General features: G+C 38.2%; 2 protein-coding genes across 3 annotated transcripts in view; one reads left to right on the forward strand and one right to left on the reverse strand.

Moving 5' to 3' along the window:
• The first annotated feature begins 250 nt into the window (after positions 1-250).
• Positions 251-1,582, forward strand: LOC115632652 (20-hydroxyecdysone protein). Its single transcript, XM_030529882.1, has one exon. It carries the CDS (start codon positions 251-253, stop codon positions 1,580-1,582), a length of 1,332 nt encoding a protein of 443 aa, XP_030385742.1.
• A 2,449-nt stretch (positions 1,583-4,031) lies between these two features.
• Positions 4,032-26,309, reverse strand: part of LOC115632567 (formin-J) — a 58,003-nt gene continuing 35,725 nt past the window's right edge. The window contains exons 3-6 of one of the 2 annotated variants that reach the window (XM_030529787.1): positions 13,846-13,929; positions 12,171-12,369; positions 8,593-9,818; positions 4,032-7,387 (exon numbers count right to left, since the gene is read on the reverse strand). In XM_030529787.1, the coding sequence (XP_030385647.1) occupies positions 5,939-7,387; positions 8,593-9,818; positions 12,171-12,369; positions 13,846-13,929 (2,958 nt within the window). In that variant the 3' untranslated portion in view covers positions 4,032-5,938. Of the gene's footprint in view, positions 7,388-8,592; positions 9,819-12,164; positions 12,370-13,845; positions 13,930-26,309 lie in introns of both variants that reach the window. The other variant, XM_030529786.1, reaches the window with a different exon arrangement.

Raw genomic sequence — 26,309 nt, forward strand, 5'->3', positions numbered from 1 at the left:
GCAGCTACGCATGCGCAGGCAGTGGCGGCGACGTCGCAGCTGGCGTCGACAGCGTGCAGCGAACGTTGCGTGCCCAATAATTGAGTTCAGTTCGAGTCGACGTCGTCGTCGTCGTCGTCTGGTGTATAAATGCGCAGACTCTAAAGAAACCTGAAGCAGTTGCGGCCGAGAGGCGCTAGCGTACAAAACACTTGAAACGTCGCGTGTCAAACTTTGGAAAAACTCAGTTACAATCCGCCCATTGAAAAAGATGAAGCTGTTCGTTTTTGTGATACTCTGCCTGGCTGTGGGCAGCCAGGGACGCGTGCTGCAGCCGCCTAAGGAGGCTATCGACATACCCGTGACGATTGTGCAAGATGATGAGCCAGCGGAGAAAAAGAAGCTGGCAGAAATAGTGCCCGTGCCGGTGACCGTGCCCGTGCCCGTGCCCGTGCCCGAACAGAAGCCAATTGAAGTGCCGGCTAAGCCCGTCGAGAAAATAGAGCAGCCAGCCGGGGAAATTGTCAAAGAAGAGGTGCAGCAGCAGCTCAAGACGGAGCAGATTGAAGAGAAGATTAAAGAACCAGAGCAGCCACAAGCTGTGCTTAAGCCAGAAGAGCCGAATACCGTTGAGCAGGAAAAGGTGAAGGAAGGTGAAGCAGAGCAGGCAGAGACACAGCCTCAGACACAAACGCTCAAAGAACTGGCTGCGGAAAACGGAGCGGAAACAGTGCCCTTGCCCGTTGAGGTGCCCGTGCAGAACCTGGATCCGGAGGACGCAGTGCAGCCAGCGGTGCGTCAGGCCACACAAGCCACACCCACGCAGCAGCAGTCAACCACACAGCAGAACTTTGTGCAGCAGCTCATACAAAACTCGCCCATTGGCCAGTTCCTCAATCAGTTCAATGGTCAGAATCAACAGCAGGCAGATGCGCCAGCCACGCCAGCGCCCACAGTGCCCGGTTTCCTGAATCCGGCAGCAGCCATTACCTCTGCCCAGCAGGCGGTGCAAAATGCGGCTCAATCGGTTGTCAACACCACCACACAGGCTTTCCAGGGTATTCAGCAATTCGCCAACAATCTGGGCACACAGTTCCAGAACACACTCTCCGGTCTGACGGGTCAGCAAAGTCCGGAGCCCACCACACCCCGTCCACCAGGCCCCATTCAGTCGTTCGTTAACAATGTCTTTGGTGGTGGCAACAACGCCACAGCGGCTGCCCCACCACAACAGCAGGGTCCTTTGCAGGGCATCATCAACTTCCTGGGCGGCAACAGGCCACAAAATGCCAATCCAGCCACGCCCATTGTGACTGACAAGCCCGCTGCCGAAAAGCCAGCTGTCGATGACAAGGTCGACGAAGTGCAGGAGCAACAGCCGATCGAGTCCGACGATGCCAACGAGGTGCGCAACAGCGCTGAAGCGATCGACGATTCGTTCGAAGAGGCTGTTCCCGTCGACGAGGTTATTGTCGTCAACGATGATTCCGCCGTTGTCGACCCTGTCGAGGCCTCGCAGTCCGACCCAAAACCCGTCCAGGTCGAGCTCTCACTGCAACAGGAACCAGAGTCTGCCGTTGTTCCCGCCGACGATGTTCAATAATTACCGGGACCGCCACAGCCACCCTCATCATCCATCCTTACATTTGCGCTCATTTTCATTTTTGTAAAAGTCGCAACGACTGACGCCATTTTTGTCGCCATTTTTCCCCCATCAAGCAATCGTGCGAGAAAAAAAACGTTTCTTAGTTGTGTAAGTGCATGCAAAATTATTTATTTCATTTTTCCCAGGAACTTAATTTTAATATAAAAAATAAAAATTTAAATATATTCAAATGTGTTGCTTCATTTTTTCCATATAACACTCAACTGTACAAATCCACCATTTTAGTTGCAGTTTTCATCCATCAAATCGCTACATTTTTACATCAAAATAATGTAAGCCTCTTTGCCTTTGAGATCTGCTACAACAAAATTACTAGAAGCATTTGGCCTTCACCTTTCCCTTTCTAGTAGTCCGACGTTTCCCTGACTCATTGACTTCTCAACACAACTTCCCAACTTTTGAGTCCAACTCAAAAGCTGACTCACTTGCCCAATCTACTTGTAGTTAAACTTAAGTGATTACTTCGTTAATTAGTAGCTTGTTTAGAGCAAGTAGAGCAAAGTCTCCAACCGCTGTTTGCTATTTCTAATTAAACTCTAACAACGACATTACCCCACTTATGGGTGGAATTTTCCAAGTTCTATTTGTTAGCATCTTTAAATGTACAATGTTTAGAAAAATGATTAGCCAGAGACATTGGACCCCAAGAATATATTAAGGCCTAAAACAAGTCTCTTGTAACTGAATATTAGGCATTCCAAATGATGAATATATTAATCGACAATCGACAAAATGTTATGTTATTTGCAAGAAACTGCCATCTTTACAATAGAGATGAAATCTAGCATTTATGATATAGTATTATTTTCGCTGCAAATTATTTATAAAGAATCGGCCTTCTTATTGGTTTTAAAATATTTCCACTGAATTTTATACAACTTCCATCCTACTTGTATATAGAATCTACGTTCCAGCATATAGCGAAGTAAGTACTAGAGCTGTAAAAACATCGATGTTTTCGATATTTAAAAACCAAAATATAGACACTATCGATGTTTTCAAATACAATATTTTCATTTAGCCTTTATTTGGTAGATCAATAGTTTTGTTCAATAATAATAACTTATTTACGATGTTGCTTTTTAAAAATCTCCTACTTGTGTTATAATTTGGCCAGCTTTGCTAAAAGTGCGTCCAGAGGCACATTATGTGGCTGGCACGACCATTATCTGCCTGGCTACAGAATTCAATGAATCATCACCAAAGAAAAAATGGCTCCTTTTCCCCCTTGGGGCTACCAATGTTTTTTCATTGCCTTTCGCACAGGTGTCCCTCGGTGTAACTATAGAAGTACTTCCAAAACTATTACATAAATAAACAAAATATATTTAAAATATAATAAATAACAAGAAATGGGACTAAAATATTTCAACCAGCTTCTTCGTTTTCAAATTTCAAAAAGTACCCGATTATCGATATTGGCAACTAAAACATCGATGTTTTCGATATTACCCAAACTTCGATATATCGATGTAGATATCGATGTTTTATCCAGTGAGTAAGCACCAGTATATTACTGAGATAAAAGCCACAGAAATTTATTCAAAAAATCATTTTTTATTTATTTTAATTGTTTCTTTTTGTTTCACATTAAGGTGGTTCAATAGCTGAAATTGTTACATCTTCAATCTAGGGAGAAATGTACACATAGGTCCAAGAAAACGAAAGGGCACAAATCCTTAAAATTATATTTGTATTCAATATGCAGCTCGAAAAAACCTATGCCAGAAATTATGCTAATGATTTTGAAATTCCATTTCAATTCGCTATAATTTATTTAAGCCGCTTCTTACGTACCTCTTGAGCTCAATTATACAAAATGAGTTCTACTTAAAGTTAATCGATTAGCCTTATGCGATGAGGTGTATGAAGGGTGTGTGAATGAATTCGGGGCAGTGTTCTATTGATTTCTAATCTAAGTTGTGTGTGTGTGTGTGAGTTGTAAAGCGTGTAGGGGGCGAGAAAACAACACAAAAATCTCTTGCTTGAGCACAAAGTTTCTGGAGGGGGGATGTTAAGAGTGGTGTATAAATTTCTAGTTGGATATATACTCATATTTTGTGTCTCTTTGAAAGATAATTTTGTAAGTCTTTAGTTTTTTGGTACATGAACTTAGTTTTGATTGACTTTAGATTATAAGTATTAGATTTCATAAGTATTGGTGTTTCATAGACATGAAAATGCTCACACTAGGCAGCAGTTATTCTCTAAACTATTAACTAAACTAAAAGGCATAAGTTCAGAAACAAATATAAATACAATAGAGTAGAAATTGTTATTATTATTTTTAAACATTGCGAACTCTCTAGTCCAGTGCCTAGTCTTGTGTATTAATAGTTCGAAACTACTTTTAATAATAAGTAACCCAAGTGAAAAGGAGAAACAATTCCAAGCCCCTTGGCTTCATTTTATTTCCATTAATGGGTTTTGGTTCCGCCTAGTGTGAACACGTCCGCTATAAATAGCACATAATAGGTTTCATTTTGAGAATTTATGCTAATTAAATGTTTATAATTAGGGCAAACATAACAGTATTAAAGCATTTTCTGGAGCATTTCGCTCAGTGTATACATGGTAAAGTAATCCAATATAATGTATATATAGGTGTATATAAATAGTAGTCGAGTAAATAGGCATTTTTTTTTTTTTAATTTTGTTCGCATACAGGAAGAGTAAGTGTACGATGTGTATATATGTATATAGACGTGGGCTGGAGGTGTACGCGTTTGTATATATTTTGAAGCCTTTTCGAGTGTGAATATGATTCCGATGCTGTGGCTATACATAAATATATGCTGTGGGGTGTGTTTGTGTGTGGATGTGTGTGTGTGTGTGTGTGTGTGTGTGTGTAGTGGGTAGTAGTACAATCATATGTCTGTTCAGATACGTTCCATTATATATGTATTGTATTGTATTGAATGCATGGTATGTGGTATTGGAGGCATGCTATATGCTTTCATTTGTTGCAATAAGCTGGAGACATGCTTACAATTGTCCCTACTATATGGTTTATAGTGTGTCTAATGTTATGAAGGTCATATAATGGACAGGAATGATTACACAGTTGCTGCAAATGTTGTTGATTTTTTTTGGTTTTTACTAAGAAGGTACAGTACTTGTATATATGTTAGCTATAGAGTGGCTATATCGTAGAAGCTTTTGATTAGGCAGGTTCTTAGTTTAGTTCCGGATGAGGGAGTTACTTGCATGTGGGAAATTCGAAACGGGAAACGAACTCTCAAACATTCGATAAGTAAACGTTATTTTGTTTTTGGTCGCATTTATAAAAATAAAAATTCATTCATTTTCGTTTGGTTTGGTTTCGTTTTTGCTATTAATCGTAAAAATATTGCACATACTTTCTTTGGAATTTTTAATTGGATTCTAGCAAATATAACACACGAGATATCAAATATATGTTTACCGTATCGTAATATCCTAGGCATTTAAAAATGGGTTAACATGCAGACACCGAAAAGATTTGCAAAATTTTTTGGAATATCATATGCTTATTGGTTGTTTTTTTTTCTGTATTATTATTCTGTATTACAATTTGCTTTTGGATTAACTGGCAATATGGCGTAGGGCAGAAGTGTTTTTTGTTGGAATAATTTGGAGAGAAAAGGAATGGTTTTAAAAGGCAATGCTGCAGAAGAAACATTTGAAGAAGGGCTGTCCAGTTCCCCAATTGGAGGTCAAGCATAGTTTCAGTTAGATCAGAAGAAGAGTGTGGAAATTATTAATTAATTAGTTAGTAAAGCAATAAAGTACAGAAATTTGTTCAGAGTGTGCATTTTTGAAAAATGTTAGGGCGATGCTTTTCTGTCCCTCCGCCAACTGCCAGAGCTACGGCATTAGGCATTATAATAACTTTGAAGCTTCTCGGCTTTGGTAGCTTTGGTGTCAATTAAATCTTTGCATATACATATAAGTATATATGTACGTACATTTATATATATATATGTAAGTAGTAGCTATCATCTCATTGTTTTCATTTTAAGTAGACCATCTATACACAGATGTCGATTATACCCTTTATAATGCCCATTAGTTATACATACATATAGTACTAATACATATATATATCATAGATAGTGTCCATTAACTTAAGCGTTAAGTAACTAAAACTAGAATTACGATTTATGCTGTCTGCTACCGTCATAGTCCTTGTCCTTGTGCTTGTTATCGTTATCGTCGTCGTCATCGTCATCGATCTCCAACGATTCATCTAAACTTGCTCTAAACTAGAATACAATTTGGTTTAGTGCTTTGATTATTCATTGCACGGTCCGCTTATAAATTCGTTTCAGTTCTGTGCGGCGCCGCCATAGCGGTGGTTGCAGCGACAGCACCACCCGGCGCCGTCATGCGCACGCGCTCCCCCACCCCCGGCCCAAGGAGCCGTGTGTGCCGCACCAGACGCGTCATCGGCGCCGCAACCGTCTGAGCCGTCGGAGCCTCTCCATTGGGCGCTCCTCCCACGGCCGTGCCAGCTCCTGCACCGCGCATCGACCATTCGTTCTGTTTGAGCAAAAATTGCTTCACATTGTACTCCATTTGGGCAATATCCACATGCTGGGTGGTTGTGTGCAGCTCCGCCTGCACGGAGCGCGTCTTGTCCGTATCATTCGGATAGTATTTATAGTTGAGTATATCACACGTGGGCTGTTCGGGACAGACTAGGGGCGGCGAGCCAGCCGAGGAGCAGGGCATGGAGCTGTTCATCGCATCATTCCCATTGTTACTATTGTTTGTGATTGTTGTTGTGGTGGTTGTGGTCGTATAGGCCACTGGCAGGCCAGAGCGTGTGGTGCGACGATAGTAGGTGGTGCACAGCTCGGCCTTCTTGCCGGGAATGGCATTTGCATTCGTATTCGCATTCGCATTCATGGAAGCATTGACATTTATGTTCACACTCGCATTGCTGTCCACGATAGGGCCCAAGGAATTGCTGGTGTTGTCCGTTTTGGGTGATAACGAGTCCTCCGTGGACTTGCCCGCATCTGCATAGCCATTCGTCAGTTGCTGTGGCGTTGTCTTGTACCCCGAGTCCATGGACAACTTCTCTATGGAAATGGAATCCATGCGGTCCAGCGTTGAGTACGAGGATTGCCGTTCGGTGCCCGAATTCGAATCGCTCGGCGGCAGAGGCTGTTGCAGCGCCCGCTGTTCCAGCTGCTGTGTATTGTGCTGCACCCACTCGGCCACGCGGCTCAGTTGTTGGCGACGCAGCGCCACACTCTCCTGATAGTCGATGGCATCACTAATCGAACTGGAATGCGTACACGATTTGGAATTGGCCGAGTGCTTGGGACTTCCAGTGGGGGCAGTGGCAGTGGCAGTGGCAGTGGCGGCAGCTGTAGCGGGCGCAATGCCACTTGCCTCCGCCGTGGTAGTTGCAGTTGGCGCTTCCATTTGGCCAGCCTTTTCAGTCTCTAGCTCCACCTGCGGCTCCAGCACAGGTTGCAGTGCCACATGCTCGTAGGATGCGGCAGGTGCTTGCCACGCCTCCACGGCAGCGTTGACGGCGTTCGCTTCCGGCAACGCGGCATTGCTATCCTTGGACGTAATTATGTCCTTGGTGTCGTTGAGCTCCTCATCCAATAAACGCTCACGACGCTTATAGATGACTGGTGTGTAGGTCTCGATGGACTCCAGATTATCCAGCAGGATGTTGCTTTGACCATTCTGCTGAATCCGCATCGCACACAGACGTGGTCCCCGATGCTTGGGATTCTCCGCCTAAAAAAAGTATATTATGATACTTATTCCATTTATTGTTAATAGTTTGTAATTGATGAGAAGCTTAGAAGCTGGCGTGAAAGTGTCTACACACGAATCCTTATAGCCATGTCCGTCTGTATGAATGCCTGGATCTTGGTATACCCTTTTGACATATCAGAAAAATTGACTGCATTCACCTTCTCTAGTAGCATAAACCTTCCTAGTCTATATTCGAGGCAAATTTTTGTTTTACAGACTGTTTTTTTAAATATTGTTGTTTTAGGATTTGTCTTAAAGAAAGGAAAGTTTATAGAAGCCTTTCTGTTTCTTTTCCTTCACCTTGAATAAAATTAATGAATTTAGTTCCGAATCAACGGAAATAATCAATTCTCTGTGGGCTGAAAGGAGCCTTTTTAAAGTGAAACTTCTTATGTGAGGGTTTACGAGAATGCTGGATCGTCAACCTTTTCTTTGACGAAATCTGCAGGAATATTTCTTTTCTTTTCTATCTATTTTTAGCGGGCATTATAGTTATTTATGGCTGTGTCTTAGCCATTTTCTAACAGGTTTTCTACTTATTTTTAGTAACCTTTTCTGTGACGAAATCTGCAGGAATATTTTTAATGCGAATTGACGTCAGGTTTTCTATCTATTTTTAGCGGGCATTATAGTTATTTATAGCTGTGCCTTAGCCATTTTCTAACGTGGCGAAATCTGCAGGAATATTTTTAAGGCGAATTGACGTCAGGTTTTCTATCTATTTTTAGCGGGCATTATAGTTATTTATAGCTGTGCCTTAGCCATTTTCTAACGTGACGAAATCTGCAGGAATATTTAAAATGCGAATTGACGGCAGCTTTTCTATCTATTTTTAGCGGGCACATATAGGTATTTATAGCTACGTCTTAGCCATTTTCTAACGGGTTTTCTACTTATTTTTACTAAGGTTTGTACGTTTTTCCTCTTTCTCTCTTTACTTATAAATGTTTTACTAGCCATTCCGATAATAAGCTCTGATAATAAGCTGTTAAGGAGTTTCGAAATTTGTAGTGTAACATTTTTAAAAACTCAAACCGGAAATAAAATATTTCTCAAGGATTAAGCCGACTTCTTTGTTTTCACATTTCGAAATAAATTGAAGAACGGTTTAAGATTTACTTCGAACGTTAAGCGATCTTCATCAATTGCGACATCGTGAAAGCTTCTTAAACACAGTAACTAACCTTGATAGTCTTGATGAGATTCCTGTTGAAGGTCTCGAACATCTTGGCACCCTCGCAGCTGCTCGTCTTGCTCCACAGACTATTGACGCTGCCGGAATTGTTGGACTTGAGCAATGCCTGCTGGGCAGCGACTACGGCGGCCACGGCTACGGGTGTGGGTTTCACGGGCAACGGTTCGCATACATCCTCCAATTTCTGCAGCACCTGTTGTTGTTGTTGTTGTTGCTGCGGCTGCGGCTGCGGCTGTTGCTGTTGGTTTTGTTGTTGCTGTTGCTGTTGCGTTTCTACATCCAGCAAATTGGATTGCGATATAGCAGCCAGCAGTGGCTTAGTGGCCTCGTCCTCAATTTCCTCGGCCGTCGTAGTGCCCCCTGTAGGCTCATATTTGTTAAGCAGCTGCAAGGCCGTACCGCCACCATCGAGAAACCTACGCGGATAGCCATTACGCAGCTGGCCCAGACTGCTCGTCTCCAGCATGTATTTTTCCACCGCATAAGCGCCCAAATGCGTGGTCGGATACATCATGGTGGAAGCTGTCATTTTTCCAGCTGCAATGGCCGCATAGTCCTGCGCCGTTGACGCTGTCAGGCCCAGCGTAGTGCGCTCGCATAGTCGATGGTGCCCCAAGATGGGATTCACCATAAGATCATCCTTCTTGGCTGGCGTAAACAGCTTGTCCATGTCGTTTAGATCGGATACGGAGCTCTTTGTTTCCGAAATCACAGAATCACTCGACTTGACCAGCTTCATCAGGTATGGACTGTTCGTCCGCGAGGGCGAGTTCAGATTGCTATTGCATCGTAGGCACAATTGCGTCAGTGGCTCGTTGAGCGCCCCTCCATGGCCCAGGGAGTGGTGTGGCGTCTGGGTGGCCACCGTATAGGAACGAGAGACGTCGGCCAGCACCGTCAGATCCTGTTTGCTGCACTGACATGTATCGCAATGTTTCACCTCGCCCGCCTTCAGCTCATCCTCCAGAAATTTGGCCATAACTGTGGGCGATATCATGTCCGGATCGGCGTTCGTGGCTCTGTTGAACTTGCTGTTGGTGTTGTTGGCATTGATGGCATTGATGGCATTGCACTGGCCTGTACTGCTATTGTTGTTTAGAGTGTCCTTTGTGTTGTTGTTGTTGCTGTTGCTACTGCAACTATTGTTGTTGTTGTTGTTGTTGTTGCTGCTGACGTGAGACTGCTGTGTGCCGGGTGTGGGCGTATTTTTTGCATCTGTTTTGGTATTTGGGTTTGGGAATATATTTAAATTTTTAGTTGTGTTGGCTTCTTAAGTACTTTTATTATTTTTGAAGTTTATGCAATGTTTTCGGGACAGTTTGAAATAAATTATGTCTGTGATTTGTACTAAACAAAATCTTTAAACATTCAAATTTCTAACATTAAGAAATTTGTATCGGTAAGGATTTTTAAAACATAAAAAAGTGTATATATATAAATGAAATGAAAATGACACTTTTGTAATTTAAATCTATAAATTGTAGCGAAAATTAAATACAGTATAAATATAAAGTAGAAATACTTATAAATTAAATGGAAAGGACACTGAAACAATTTTAAATCGATATATTATCGGCTTTATATCTCTTCATATTCCAAAGGTACTATAAATGTAACATATTGTAAAAAACATCGATAAGAAAAATAATAAAAATAATCGAATTGGAGAAAAAATGTTTTATTAACGTCTTCTAAAAGTTTGTCCGAACCTTTTTAACTACTCTTAAGAAAACAAAGCAACAGTTCTATTTTACAGAAAGTAAAATTCGGAGTGGATTGCTGTCTTGTTTTCATTACTCTTTCTAACTTTCTTAAGGCCTAATGGATATACAAAAAAAAAAAAAAAAAACAAATATAGGAAAACAGAAAGAAACAGGTTTTGAATAATGTTATTTATCTTGTAATTATAATATTTAGTGCCGATTTTGTTTTTTTTTTTATTTATTAGGCAAATAAAGATTTATTAAGATTAAAAGTTTAAAATTAAATTAAATTTTTATATGAGTGCAAAACTAAACATATTTGATAATTCAAAATATGGTTGCAATAACAATTTTTAATAATTAATAGAGTAAAAATATATGAATCTGTTTGATAACGAGTCATCATTTACTATTGCATTCATTCATTCAGCTTGTTTATCTTTTGAATTGTTAAGGAATATTGGAAGAATACGACACTATGTAATTGGACTTAAAATTAAAACATTTTGAAACTAATTTAAGTATTTCAAACATTTTTGTGGTTTTAAATCGATTTAAGAATACTTTTTGGAACTAAATGGACACCTTTTATCATCAGCCTCGTCGTCCGACTATATGCATTGAAACCTAATAATCAAGCTCACTAAATCTCCAGCGACACATTATTGATGTTTGTTGTCTGATCCAATGGCTGATTTCCCTACAGTCCCGACAAAAGCAAAGCAAAACCTTCCTGTTACTCCTAGTTGGAACACCTCACCGAGCTTTGACCAGGACTGTATGTGATCCATTTTTCAGTACCAGTCTGCAATCTTTTAAGAAATGGCTCGATTTAATTCTGCTTCGCCAATTATTTTGCAATACTTTGACTTCATTTCCACATTTCTTACGCATTTTTTGACGAATGCATCTTTTACTTTAAACATTGTTCACAATTTCAAACACTAATAATTGCAGAATATACTGACATTTTTAATTTCTTTTCAACTTATCTCTAAATACTACTAATACTTTGCGAACTATAACTAAACAAAGATGGAGTTCTTTCTTCAACCCAATAAATTGTATTTTTTTGCAGAATGTTGCTATAAATATTATTATTATTATAATCGAAAAGTTCTTGAAGCCTTTGCATTTCTCTTATTATACTTCAATACTCTACTTCAATATAAACTTTTCTTCTCCCTTTCTTAAACAACCAATCAAGCCATGAATATTCTAAAAAATACATATATTTCTTAATGTATAATTGCAGCAGTAAATGTTGCAGAAATTTCAAATTAAACACACAACATACAAGTAGTTGCAATGTGTTTTCAAATTTATGCCAGCAACATAAACAATGAATAAATGTATCAAACAACACAGATGATGGAAACAAAATACAAAAGCAAAAAGTGTGCCAGCAATTTAAGCTGCAACAAAAATATAAAAAAAACAACAACAAGAGTAAATCAAATTAATATAATTGCCTCAATTATGGCAACAACAAAAATTGCGAAACAAAAACCATGAGATCTCAAATAAATGTGCTGCAAAATATAATTTAATTATGGCATGCCAAGGATCCAGCTGATAAAACAAACTCGCTTTAATTGGATGTGCTTTTTGCACATGAGTGTGTTTTTCTATGTATTTGTATGTATATGTGTGCATGTGTGTGTGTGTGTGTGTGTGTGTGTGTGTGCTGCCAAAAAGTTGCTAAAAACATCGTAATTCAGGCATTTCTAGCAGCTGGTGCTTTAAAAATGCTTTAAAAATTAATATTAATATTCGAATTCGTAATTGCGAAACCAAATATAGAAACTAAAAGTAATCAAAGATTAACGGAAATAAAAAATCAACATGGTCTACTAACACTTACCAAGGCCCCGCATTGAGTACACCATGGCGGTGGGCGGAAAAGGGCAGGGTGCTGGCGGTGGCGAGTCCGAGGCCGGAAGCACTTTATAGGAAGCTGAAGTGGCCACGCCTACTCCACTGTTGCTGCACTCCGAGTCCGAATGCGAATTGGTCTCCAGGCGCATATAGGCGGACACTTTTGATTGTATATCAATGGGTAGCTAAGTGGTTTGAAACGGGGGATGTGCATAAGAAATATGGTATAATTTAGGTACAGTAGTTACTGCCTAGTTCTAACAACACTCAACAAAAACGACGCCCTATTCCAATTGACAGAGCAATAATGTAACTTTCTTACATATGTACATATAACATAAGACTAAAACTAAAATAATAAATATTGGAGCTCTTTTTTGTCAACTTACTTCAGAAACTAAAGTTAAGAAACTACCATTACCAATAATTTTACGAACAGCGATGCAGATCTATGAAAGCAGTTAAATAGACTTGTTTCTAGTCGTACAATAATAAATAGGCTAATAGACGCTGATTTGAAAGCACATTCCGCAAGAAAAGTACCACGACTTATAAAAACAAAAATTCTCAGGACGCATTCTTTTTCCAAAAGGCATTTAAAGATGGAAGTGTCAACATAATGCTATGGGGATGTTTTTGTTGGTCAAATATTTTGGTATAAGGACGAAATCTGCGCCATGGATTACGTTAATATACTTAACAGCATATTGCTTCCATATACCGAGCAAGTAGAAATGCCAGTAATGTGGGAGTTTTTTCAAGATAATGAGCCTCAACATACTTGGCAGCTTGCAAAAATAAGGTTCCATGAAATCAAACGTTCTTTGATGGAACGGATTTCACAATGATAAAGAATAAAGAATATTTTTGGTCCAAAAACAGAGACGATTTGTGGAAAAAAGTGCAGATAACTTGTTCCAAACTGACGGAATCTATAAGTCGTCCGAGCGCAGAAGCTTTCTAAAATCATGGTGACACTATCAAATATTAGTTATAATTAATTAAAAACTAATTTTTCTCAGTTTGAACTATGTCGTCTCTATTTTTTTTTCCAACCCAAAAAGAAAAAATACCTTTTTTTCGCAATCTATATTTTGAAAAAGCTTTTGTTTTTTTAATTTAAATATGTAATCTGATGAATATTTAGGAAAACAAATTACATTCTGAAAGAAAACATTTGTATGGAAGAAAATTCGAATGAACGAAGAAAATTTGGTCGCTTCTATTATTTTTTCCATCACTGTATTTTTTTGTTTTGCTCCGATATGGAAGCTATGTATCTTGATCTGCATTAGACAAGAACTCGTATATCTGCCAAGCTTGATGTTTCTAGCACTGTTGGCTTAAAAGATATCGACGTTAATAGAGACAAACATACAAACGAACGGATAGATTGTCAGCCGAATATACATTTAATTGCTAACTAAGACATTCAGTTGCCAAAAATACAAATTCTAAATTAAAATTGACGTACAACTTCAGAGTCGTTTTAGGTATTCCTTTTTCCAAATGCCGATAATCTTACATCTTTTAGAACAGCATACAAACAATTATAATTCGATTTCAATATCACTTCAGCTTTTTACAAGTTGATTAGTTGTTCTTAAGAGTTATTTACTGTACATACGTGCAGGCGCATTGGCACCCGGAGACAAACTTACCGAGGACACTTTCTGGGGCACAAAACTGTCCGGTTTGCATTGCAGCAGCTGTATGGCAAGACTAATGTCGGCCTTGTAGCGTTCCTGTGTGGCCACAAAAAAAAAAAAAGAAAGAGAGCATTGGGTAAAGTAAAAATAAGATAAGCGACATGGAGCGGAAGCATAAGGCAGTATACAAGTAGTATTCGTGCATATTCATTGTGTGTGCGAGTGTGTGTGAGAGACACTGTGTTTGTTTATTTGTTTGCGTGTGTGCGTGTAGTTTATGTAGCGCTTTTCTTCTTTTGACACTTTTCGTATGCAAATGTCAAATATGTTTGCCTGAGGTTTTCTCCCTGTCTTCCTATATGTACCTTTGTATGTATGTATGTATGTATGTATGTCGTGTGTGTGTGTGTGTGTGTGTGCGAAAATTATACGCCTGCGTTTTTGTCGTGTAGTCCCACTGCGCCCCTTGCTAGCCCTAAAAGCTACCCCTTACATATTGTTAAACAAACTTTTTGCTGTTGCTTTTGTGTTTCGGTGTCAGCAACAGCCTGCCTCAAAGTTCGAAGTGTGTCTTGCACTGCTTACGGTTTGGGGGAATGCGTTTTGGTCTGGGTCTTTAGTTCTCTTGCTTTTTTCAGTTGTTTCTGCATTACTTTTTCTTTTTTTCCTTCTTCTTTTTTTTTTGGTTTTGTCACCGCACACACAAAACTTTGCTTGTTTTGAAATTTTGCAATTTTGCGCTGCACTCGAACTCGTTAAACAAGCAGCAACAACAACTGCTACAAAAACAGCAACAGCAACAGGGAGGCGTTTGAAAAGCGCAGTTAAATGCTGTTTTTGTTGTGTTATTGTTGTTGAGCGTGCTGCATGGCTGACCCAAATAGTAGTAGAGGAAACCATCAGGCAGGCAGGCAGGCAAACGCGGGCAAACGCGTTTACCAACACTTACACGCCACATCGCCATTTTGTCCCCTCACGCCAGCCCTCTCCCAACACTTGTCGGTTTCGGTTTCACGCTGCATAGCGTTAAACTGTAAAAATGCCACTGCTTGCATTTTCTGCACTCTTTCTTCTTACTTCCCCTTTCCCTCTTATTTCTATTATTTTTGAATAGTTTTTTTTTGCTCTTCCCATTCAACTTGGCATTTTTATTTGCTGCAGCAAATTTTATAAATAGTAGAAATGCATAAAATAGAAATGAAATAAATTCCAAAGTGACGGCAAAGTGGTAGGACGAAGGCTCGAACTGACAGCTGAATGAGCTGCACTGATTGAGTAAAGGGCTGATTGGCTTTCACTCATAACTGGGAGGGAAGGTAAAGGTTCAGTGTTTGAGTTAAAAATATAAGAAGGCCGACCTCAATCACAAGTGACTACTGCTGCTGCTGTTGATTTTAGAAACATGCTCTCAGCTACATAAAAAGGGCAGAGTAATTTTGAAATACTATTTTAAACCATTTAATATTTGTCCATTAAATTGTTATTTATTTATTTTATGTCTATTTCTGTGGCCTAAAATAAACAAAGGGCTATTTTCTTTTGAATACAAGTATTTCCATGCGACGCAGGCTTGGGTGACACTTTGTGACTTTGGTTTGCCGCCATTTTGGAGACCCATTTGTTCTGGTTTTTATGCGGACATTACCATTTACTAAATATTGCATAGCTGTCATTTGCTCTATACAAATTATTTACTACCATTATTTAATGAATCGGCGAATTGAATTTGTTTGCTGTATTAAGATACTTCTGGTCGAAAAGAAGCAAACATTGATAAACATCTTAAATGACTTTTATTTGTATATCCTCTTGTCAATGAAAATCTGGCAATTGAAAGTAAATCGGTTTTCAGAATAAGAACTTTTTATTCATAGTAAATCTTTAAATGTTTAATCTTTATTTAAGATCTGTCCTAGGTTGGACATTTATTAAATTTTATGGTAGCTTCGAGATTTTTAAATCGTGTTTCTGTCATGATGTTTGCGACGTGATACGAACCGAGTGCCTGCTCAAGGAATAAACGCACATTAAAGGATTCCTGAAAGCTCGTTGAGCTATGCCACAAATTGAAAAAAAATATATTAGGAGACAAATTAATTATGCAATGGTTGATGATGGGGCAATTTTTCCTGAAACTCCCAACTTTGAATTAGGAATTTTTTTACACATTAGATTCGAAAGGAAATTCCAAAAAATCTCACTCGAAATTTGTCATGCCCTAATAGGGTTTTAAAAAGCGTCTATGTACTAAATTTGAATTTAGTTTTAGAATTTAGTTTAGTTTTAAAAAACAAAAGCATTTTATGCTTGTTTGCATTGGAATATTTATTTTCTTGCAACATACTATATAGTATTTGGATTACACAACAGCAGAAGAAACCAATTTTTTGGCAATTTAAATCAAACTCATGATACTCTTGATATTATATAATAAATACAATATAAAGTAATGAATTTAATCAATAAAGTATATTTCATAACTTAGTAAAATAGTGCTAATTTTTTGACGATACAATGCCTTTAATTTCTTCTTACACTGCCAGATTAGTGACTGCCTGAGCTGTGACTCTTCTCCTTTAATAAACGGATTAATATTTTTAATTCACTAACAAAGCAACACAATTATTTCTATTTTTGTTTGAGCGGCTCGTTTTTCGAAGCACTTTTTAATAAGTACGTTTAAAAACATAAATTGTTTTCATTAATTGTATATTTAATATTGATTCAAAATTAGGGGCAAGCACTTACAATGTTCAGTTGATGAAACAAAATATCAATTCTTGTATTCACTGCGCTATTAAATGTGTTCGGGTTCACGTACATCATCTGGCTTCCAAATAATATGCATGTACATTAATGCACTTTAAACTTAATTGTCTGACACTTTTGCACTCTACATAAATCCCCGAGCTCACCCAGTGGCCATCAAATAACATCAGCCCGTGCCCATCAAAGTCGACACGGCACGTTTGGCGCATGCAAATAAATTTCCAACTTTGCGCACTTTAATAAAGTGGCCAGGCAGCCTTGCAGCCTTGCAACCAACCAACTAACCAACCAAGAGCATCAACTTCATCGGGTAAATGCCAGCCGACATGGCAGTCGCATTCGTTTTTTATTCAGCTCTAAATTTAAAACGTGCAACGCCAGAATATACCCCTTTATGCCATCGAATCGAAGCGCTTTTAATTAAAACAAGCGCAAGCCGTGACAAATATATACTCATTGGTGTGCATGTGATCTACATACACATATAGTTTACTATACTCGTGCTCGTACATGTTTAAAATCATATGTGCGTGGCAAAGTAATAAGAATAATTGGATCATTAGCTTGTATATCAAATTGCATGCATTTAATTAAAAATGCTCTACAGCAACTCTTGCTGTCAATTGTGTTTAATGCAAACAATTGCACACAATGAACACGTCCATGCACATACGCACACATACTTGTATATACTTGTATAAAAAGGACACCCAACAAACAATAATCAAACATTATCAATGGCCCTGTTAATTACAATGCGCTAGCGAATGGCGTGCATATATTGTGCGATGTTTATTTAGGAGCTGGTTCCGCACCCATTTTGTGGACAGTCCGAAGAAAAGTCTAGCACCTTGTTCGATTCGGTTTAAATCTCCACAATTGTCCCTAGAGTGATCTTTTCAATTTATTAAATTTTTTGAAATCAAGACATAAAAAGTTCTCTCAAAATGGTGTTGACTGATCCATTAGAAATCATCAGCATGCATCAGCAATGTCTCCAGGTGTCCACTTTTCGATTTGCTTTAGGTGCTGTTCATCAGATCATAATCGGATTGGTCGGCTTGAATGTGGCTCTTCAGCGCTTTCCCCATCTTTGAACATTTTATGCCAGGCATAAACTATTTTTTATGGCAACATTTTTTATACTTAGGCTCCAGACATGCCATTCTTTAAACAACAATTTAACAGAACTTCTTTGTTGAATAACCTCGAACAAAAACACTAAAGATAGGCCCTCACATGTAAACAATGAAGGAAATTATGCGAAATTTGAGACAATGCTGGCAACACATAAAAATAAAATGAGTTGTTCCTATCGAAACGCCCGCTTCAATTCACGTTCACATTTCCGAGTCATATTTGTACACCTCCATGTTAGCAATTAAAAAAATTCAGATCTTAAATAAAGCAATAATTGAAAAGAAATATATATATTTGAACACAGTAGTATTAATAGGAATAAATCTGGTTTTAAAGCTAAGAGGTACTTTGTGAACAGTTAGAGAGAGAGAGGAGGATCCAACAAATCAGAATCGGAAAGATCTAACAACAAACGAACATTTACATTTTTAATTATGAACTGATCTTAAAACCACATATCTGTTAAATCATAAATGTATCGGATATTTCTATTTGACGTTGATTCTCGATGCATCGACGTTAATGATTAGTTACATCCCTAGCGCTGGAATGCGTGCACTGCAATCTGGCCAAATACATGGCATACTTTGAGGCGCACGCGAAAAAGGACGCGGCCCCAGGCGCAGACCGCAAGTTTGATTGCCTTTCTCCATGCAGATGTGTGTGTGTGTTTTTGTGCAATTTCATGCTTGTTTGCGCAACTGACCGCAAACCAAAAAAGGAGGCAAACGTCACACCCTTTCTTGGCTGCGGTTTTAATATTGCTAATAAAAATGATTGCATTTTTTTCAGTGCACAGGTACACTTAATTAAAATTTCGCTAGTAATGTTAATTTAATCTTGAGTTTAGTAAAGTATTTAAATGTCCTATTGGGGAAGAGTATGTACACACAGGCCTATAAATACTACTTTGATCAACAGCCTGTCGACGGTCTAAGTGAGCTGATTCGACTTCTGTTCTTTATTCCTCTGTTTTTATCGCCATTGCTGCTGATTTGTAAAAGTTTGGTCATCTTGAGTACTATGGTTATAGTATTTATGTAGCTCAGCACGTGTTCTAGATTTTTTTATAATTTTCAAAATGGATTTGAATTTGCGTTCTGGCAGTATGTATTAAATTTTGCCTTAAAAATTGTTCCGAAAACCTTAGTAGTGTGCGAAAACTGTTTCAGCCTCTAAAGAAAACAGCCGTTTTCGAGTGGCATGAACGCTTCAGAAAATATCGTGAGTCCATAGAAAATGACACCCGACATCAACAACTGACGAAAGCATCGATAAAGTGGAAACAAATTGATTAATAACCGCCAATTAATTAATCAGAGAGCTGGCAGAAGACTTAAACATTGTATATGGGTCCGTTCAGGGCGTTGCAGTTGAGGATTTGGGTTCACGCCGTATGACTGCAAAGCTGGTTCCAAAGGACCTGCATTTGATGCAAAAAAGGGACCGTGTTGACATCGCCAAAGAAATGATTTTTTAACAAGAACCTGATTATCGAGAGCTTAAGCATAAGTGTATTTCAGTTGATAAGGAGTACTATGAAGGCGTCACTTTCACTTTTGACGAAGAAAACTTCTATTTTGAATTTTCTGAATATATGCCGGGAACTTTTGGGCCAAGGTAGTATTCTCTGCAATCTTACATTCAGCCTTTTGTTTTTTGTAAAGTGCATATTTATGGCATTGCAGCGTGCCAGGCCGCAATTAAAATGAACATAGAATGGGCGTTTCCGAATAACTGGTGCATGTGCACAAGTATTATGTAAAATAAGTGCGACTAGATTTCCGGCGAAAGTCGCGTATGCGTAATATTTTGTGCTAATTGCCGTTTTCTATTTTAATTGCACGAGCTTAAAGAGCGAACCGCCTCAAAACCGCAAACACACGATTATACTATACATATATCCACCTCCCCACATACAAGTATGTATACACAGACACACACATGAAACCACAGCGGGTTAACTAAATCATGAGAATATTAATTTTGCAACTACATACAACAGCAAAATGTCACAGAAAATTAAGTTATGCCCCAGCGTGGGAGGCAGAGGAGGACAAGTAGTGGAGTAGTGGAGCAACGAGAATGCTTGGCGTATATCTAATTAGTATCTGAAGAGCCCTACAACGACAACAACAACAACAAGAAAAACAACGCCGACAGCAGACAGCAAGCCAGAGTCAGAGTCAGTCAGTGGGCCAGGAATGGAGGCAGTTTATATGTCAGGCCCACTAACTACTTTCCCGGTTCACTTCCCTTTACTAAATACTGCTGAGCCATTAAGCCGACTCTCTGCCTGTTGTCTGTGCTGGAACAATAATCGCGTATGCATTATGTACAATGAGCATTATGTGCACTAAATTGTGGGGCAATTCGCTTATCATGCAGTCCAACTGCTCTACTATATATATCGCACAGATATATGGCAAGGCAATATTAGCATGTAAATACTTATACTACCTAGATAAGGTACAAGTTGAACGCAATAACATGCACCCAGATGAGATATTGTTTACATACATGTGTATAGTGCCAGTGACAATGCAAAATATGATTTATAATCTATATCTATGCATAAACAATCTAGCTATAAGCAAACTATTTGAAGCCAAAATAGAATTGCGGAATTGTTCACTTTTGCAATCAAGATATTTATTAGTTAGCAAAATGTAATTTGTTAGATTGAGTCTAACAACAACTCCACAACTGTCTTCTACAGGAATCTTTATAAATGAGTCATCAGTATTCATAAATGTTTGGGCATTTATTTGGTGATTTATCAGTAACATTACTGATTTGAAGAAATAGCAAATGGTTATTGAACATTTAAGCGAAAATTATGAATCATGAATTTATCAAATTGAGTCAAAGAATGAGTCACAGATGAATCATTTAAGAAACCCGCTACCCGAAGTGAATAACCCAAAATTAATCATAAAATTGTAAGACAAAAAATAAGAATTTAAACTCTTTAATCATAGTGAAAATGCAAAGAATATCCTAAAGGAAGGATATTGGTAAAATCCTCCTATTGGCAAAATTGTTAGTGCCAGCAATATTAAGCTTAAATCTTTCACATATGGATAACCACATTTGGATAAACAAATGTAGCTTCAATCTCGAATTTAATGTATCATCTATAAGTCTCACTAAAGGCATAGCTTTCTTTTTATTTTCCAAAGAGAACGATGGGAGATATACTCGTATAATACATATGTGATCCACATGAAAGTTATGACGAGTGTAATTCAATTGCAGAGAGTTCATCACAGACAATATTTACCGTACTTGCGTATTCGAATGTGCAGGCAAGTGCGCATTAGCTGTTGGATTACATCTCGAATCATCATATTTTGAATGACTTTGTAAGTGGGCTAACGACCATGTCTATTGTTAGGCTCTGCCAATTTACAGTTTAGGCAGAGATACTTAGGCAAAAATAAATAATAATTACAATGCCCCGCTAAAGTTAAGGCTCCACTGAAAATATACTTGGCAATAAACCAAAAATTACATTTACAAAAGAATTGTTGCATGCGTTGGCCAATTTGCCAACGGCATAGGCGGCAAGGCAGCCAATGCCAGTGACAACTACAACAACAACCGTCATAATGCCAACTCACACACACACACACACACACACACACACACTCAAGCAGTGAGTGCCCAAAATTAGCATAAGCGTCAACATTTTCGACTTTGTCTAAATGTGCGCTGGTGCGTTCGTTCGTTTGTTTGTTTGCAAATGTGTGCGTTGTGGCCCAAGACAAACATTATGGTTAGTGCATTATATACACAACATTGCGCATATATTTGTCAGTGGCACACACACACACACACACACATGTGCACACATTTACTCATACGTCTACTTGTTTTTGGCCGCCTAATGTCCAAAGCAAATAAAAGCCGAATGAACAAACAAACAACTGGACGCTCATAGGCACTCATTCATATATGTACTTGCATGTACAAGTATGTATATGACTATATATATGTACACATAAATACATTTATATACACACACTCAAGCACAATATGGGTGTAAAGGTACACTCAAAAACATAATCATTGGATATTAATGCTGCCTGTGGAATTTAAAATCGAAATTAATAAACAAATTTCATTTTATTTAATCACAAAAAAAGGTTCATAAATTTGTGTGTTTCTATAATTAATTAACAATACAGAGTTCATGTTATAAAACCACATCTACTTTATTAGATAGCAATTGACGTTACAACTCTTACAAGCTTGTAAAGAAAAGTGCTTTTATAAAATGATGTACTTATTTTCTCTAAGAACTGTGCACTATTATAGAGTGTTCTCGTAATAATATTGGGTTGGGTTAGAGAGAATGGATTTTTTTAGTTCAACTTTAAAATGCAATAATTTATATTATGCTTGAGCTTGTTGGCCTTGTGGGATTCTCCTTCACCTCCTCTGCCAACCACCTCAAGCACCCTCGTCTGCTCTTTCTTTCTTTCCCTTTTTTCACCATAACTTATCTAATTAGCTATTAATCAGAATTACGCTTTTTCCTTACTACTTAATATTTTTAAGTACTTCCTAACTGTCTATTGTTTGGCATTCAATCGGGGCAAAGCTGACGGAAGGCAAAAAATATCCCCTCAACGGGTAAGAGGCGTTAATGAAAATTATTCCTTTATGCCCATATTATGTTTATGAAAAAAATAAAATTTAAAAAAGTCAATCCAATTGTGAGATAAATTGATGGCGATATTATGAATGTCCGTCGAATTAATTTTTTTTTTTTTTTTTTGAGAATTATTTTAAATTAAAATTTTGTTCTGTTTTGTTGCGAATTGATCTCCAGCTTTGGCCATAACACGACAGTTTAACAAATATAATTAATGTTTATCTCTGATTTGACATATTTTCTCTGATTTAGTACGTGGGTTAATGTGAAATCAGTGCTTTTGACAGGAGTTTAAACTATATTTTCTGTCGCTTCAAATAGTCCACTATGCATTCTTTCAGTGTTAGCGTTCTGGTGCGTTTGTGCGTAACAAATTTGAATTTGAGATGCGAAATATGCGAGGCACATGGCACCCAGCCATAAGTCAGTGCGGAAGTAAAAAAGAAATCACGAAAAAACTGCTTCTAAAAGCAAATCATTTGAAGTTGGCAAGCGCATCATTTATTCATCACACATGCAGGCAGCAAAGAAGAGCACCCATTCGGAGGAAAATGCCATACATATGGAAATCATGTTTGTGTGTGTCTGTGTGTGTGTGTGTTTGTTGAAGTCGGTCAATCATGAAAATGCTCATCAATATGTGTAGGTGGGGAGTGTTAACTGTTAGTTTTCAAAAGTCCACAAGTTCTTGGCCTCCACAAATGCCAACGTAATGTGCATGCGTGCGTGTGTGTGTGTGTGTGTGTGTGTGTGATTTATTTATATTTATTTTTGTGGCTTAACCCAAGCCTTGTACAACTTTTATGCTGACTTGAGACTTATATGCGGACAGATTTGCTTTTTAAATAGTTGCGGGACATTTTATGACGCTCAAAAGTATGCAGCAATTTTCATAGCAAAGAGGCAAAAGGGTTCATCGATTGGCAACAATTTGAGGGTGGGGTTGTGAGTATCATATGTGTGTGTGTGTGTATGTGTGTGTGTATGTCTCGCTCAAGTATTTATCATAAAACTCAAGCAGCACTCAATAGCCACTTGTCCCAACTGAAGGTCCTTATGCATAACTAAATGTGCTTGACTTTAAAGAAAACGCACACACACTCGGCCAAAATTTGTCTAGCCTGCTTGTTCTCAAATGGTTCTCAATTGCTTTTTCGTTCGCATTGTTTTCTTTTCTCTCTTTTTTTGGCCAAATTGTAAATACATGGAAATAAATGGGGCAAAGGCGAAAGCATGTTATTTTTATGCTGCATATAGCAAAGCAATTGCTTCGCCAGTTTCTTTGGCCTCCTCCGACTCCTGTGCTCCTTTTTCTCACATTTTTTCTTTTTTTGTGTGCCTGACTCAAACGCTAGCAGATGTAATTATTTTTAATGAGCGCTGAAAATTACACATCAAACATGTTTGAAAAGAAGAAGAAAAACTGGAACTACATCTTGTTTATGGCTCTGCAAATGTGCGCGTGTGTGTGAATGATTATAATGGAGAAAAAAGGGCGAAAAAGGAAAAGTCCTGGCAGGTGGCTGTGAGTTGCTTAAAGCGGCCAAGAACTGGTCACAATTTAAAAGCAATTCTGCCAGCAAGTTGAATGACTCAATCACAGACTTGCCCGCAAATTCATTAAAAAGCTAAAATGTGTTAGTGTGAGTGTGTATGTGTGGTTGGCACTTTGCCAAATGACCAAAAGGCAAAACTTAGACGGGCCTAGCCACAGACACATAAGAAAAAAAACTAAGAAAATTAAAAGCAAGGCAACTATTAGTGAAGTTTATGTGTGTGTGGGCTTTAATGTGAGGCTTGTGTTTTAATTAAAAAGGACAATATATTTGCATGACAAGGACAAGATGGCAGGCGCACAGGTTCGAGGGCACACAAGAGAAAATCACAGAAATTAAATTGATCGATCGATAAAATACAGATTTCCATAAAAATGCGCTTCAATCAACAGCCAACTGAGACAGCCAGGCTCTCTCACGCAGACATATTGACTGACATGGACAATTATGGGTGCCATGTACCTATTGACATATGTATGTACATACCAGTTAATACATATATATATGTACGAGTAATCATATATGTATATGTTCTTGTATGTATGTATTGCGTAAGCGAAAATCAGGGACGCACATTGAATGGTTGGATGAATCATGCAGCCAGCATGATGTATGGATGCCTCATGAAAGGCAACAAATGTTTTTTCAAAACAATGCAATGGTGGCGGCTTGATGGCAACAACAGCAACAACAACAATCGTGAATTATGATTTACAACAACAAGGAGTTTCAGTAAAGCCCGCACATGTTGCCCCATATGAGTAACAAGCCGAAAGAAAACATTAAAAAAAAAACACACACACACACACTCGCTCACTCAGCAGCGATTACGTCGCAGTAATTACGCTGCGTATACGTAATATTTTCAGCACGCAGCAGTTTGAATTACAATAAAAGCAACGATAGCAGCAACAACAATAATAACACACAAACGATAAGGATAACAACAGCACGTAGGCAACTGCTAGGCATTGCTACAAAACAAAAAATCACGCTGCACGTCAATTATATATGCTAGTGACGAAGACAGAGAGGGTCATTGTTTTCAAAGCATACTCGTACGCTTCAAATATATTCCACATACTGTACAAACCTGTGCATACAATCATTCTGTATTTACAAAGTATAATTAATTTGAGAGCTCATGGTACCTTTTAGTGAACGAACGTTTTTAGGAATTGTTTTGGCCGACTTCATAAATAAATCAGTATCATAACTACAGGCACTTAATGCTGCCTACGGTTCAGCAAAATGTTTTCTTTATGAATGAGGGTTCGCACTTTTGTAAATTGACCTACCAGCTTATTAGCTATAAGCTGCTATAGAGGATATGTATCTGATATACTTTTCAATAGTTTTCCTAATGACAGAGTGTTTTTCTCTGTTCAGAAATGGGTGACAGGATCTCCAAACTTGTTAAAAGTAACATAATACTAATAATTTGTTTCAAGCAAACGTTTATTAACATATATATATTATTTAGAGGTGTGTTGCTAATAAATAGAAACAAAATTTGTAGGGAAAAATTTTAGCGAACATTTTTGTCCGCTACTTTTCTTTTGGCTCCTTAATGTAAGCTAAGGTGCTGTCTCTTGTTCTTCAATGATGTTGGCTGATAAGTATAAGCCTAAGCCTATAAGTCCCGAAACCTGTGATACATTGTTTTCTGACTATCGCTATTATTTTTGATATTTTCCCTAAACATGCAATAAAATTTACCAGTTTAATCACATTAGTTTGTTATGTGCACACATATTTTAATTTTAAACTTGCCAAGAAACTTTTTCCAACCATAAGTGGAATCTCTGCAAAGGATATCAGTTTTTTCGTCACTAGGGATTGTTAAAGCCAAAATCTTGTTCTGTACGATATGGAAATAAATGCCCACCCTTCAAAGTCGCTCAATTCATTGGGAATTGCACGCACATTTGATTTTTTCACAATACGGAAAGAGCACGAAGCCGAAATTTATTTGCGTGTCTGGCAAAAATGCGAGCCATGGAAACAATAAAATAAAATACATACATATATATATACTATATATACAACAACAAAAAATCACACCAACGACATCACAAAAAGTCGAGCTGAGGTGAGAAAATCTACACGGCAGGCAACCGCTAAGGAGTTGCAATTAATGTGAAGTGTGGCCGTAGATGGATGGCAAATGGGTTTAGGGTCGAGTCTGCTTGAGAAATAACTTATGCAAATGTTTTCGGAAGTTGGAGTAGGAAAGTGATTGTAAGTTAGTAGAATGGCAAGCAATATATCTAATGAGAGTGGTAGAGATTGATGAAAGTACACACTGAGTAGTTGAGTGGAGTTAAACTAAAAATGTGGCTTGATACTTG

Source organism: Scaptodrosophila lebanonensis, unplaced genomic scaffold, assembly GCF_003285725.1.
Source record: "Scaptodrosophila lebanonensis strain 11010-0011.00,11010-0021.00 unplaced genomic scaffold, SlebRS2 tig00001415-arrow-pilon, whole genome shotgun sequence".
Classification (NCBI taxonomy): domain Eukaryota; kingdom Metazoa; phylum Arthropoda; class Insecta; order Diptera; family Drosophilidae; genus Scaptodrosophila; species Scaptodrosophila lebanonensis.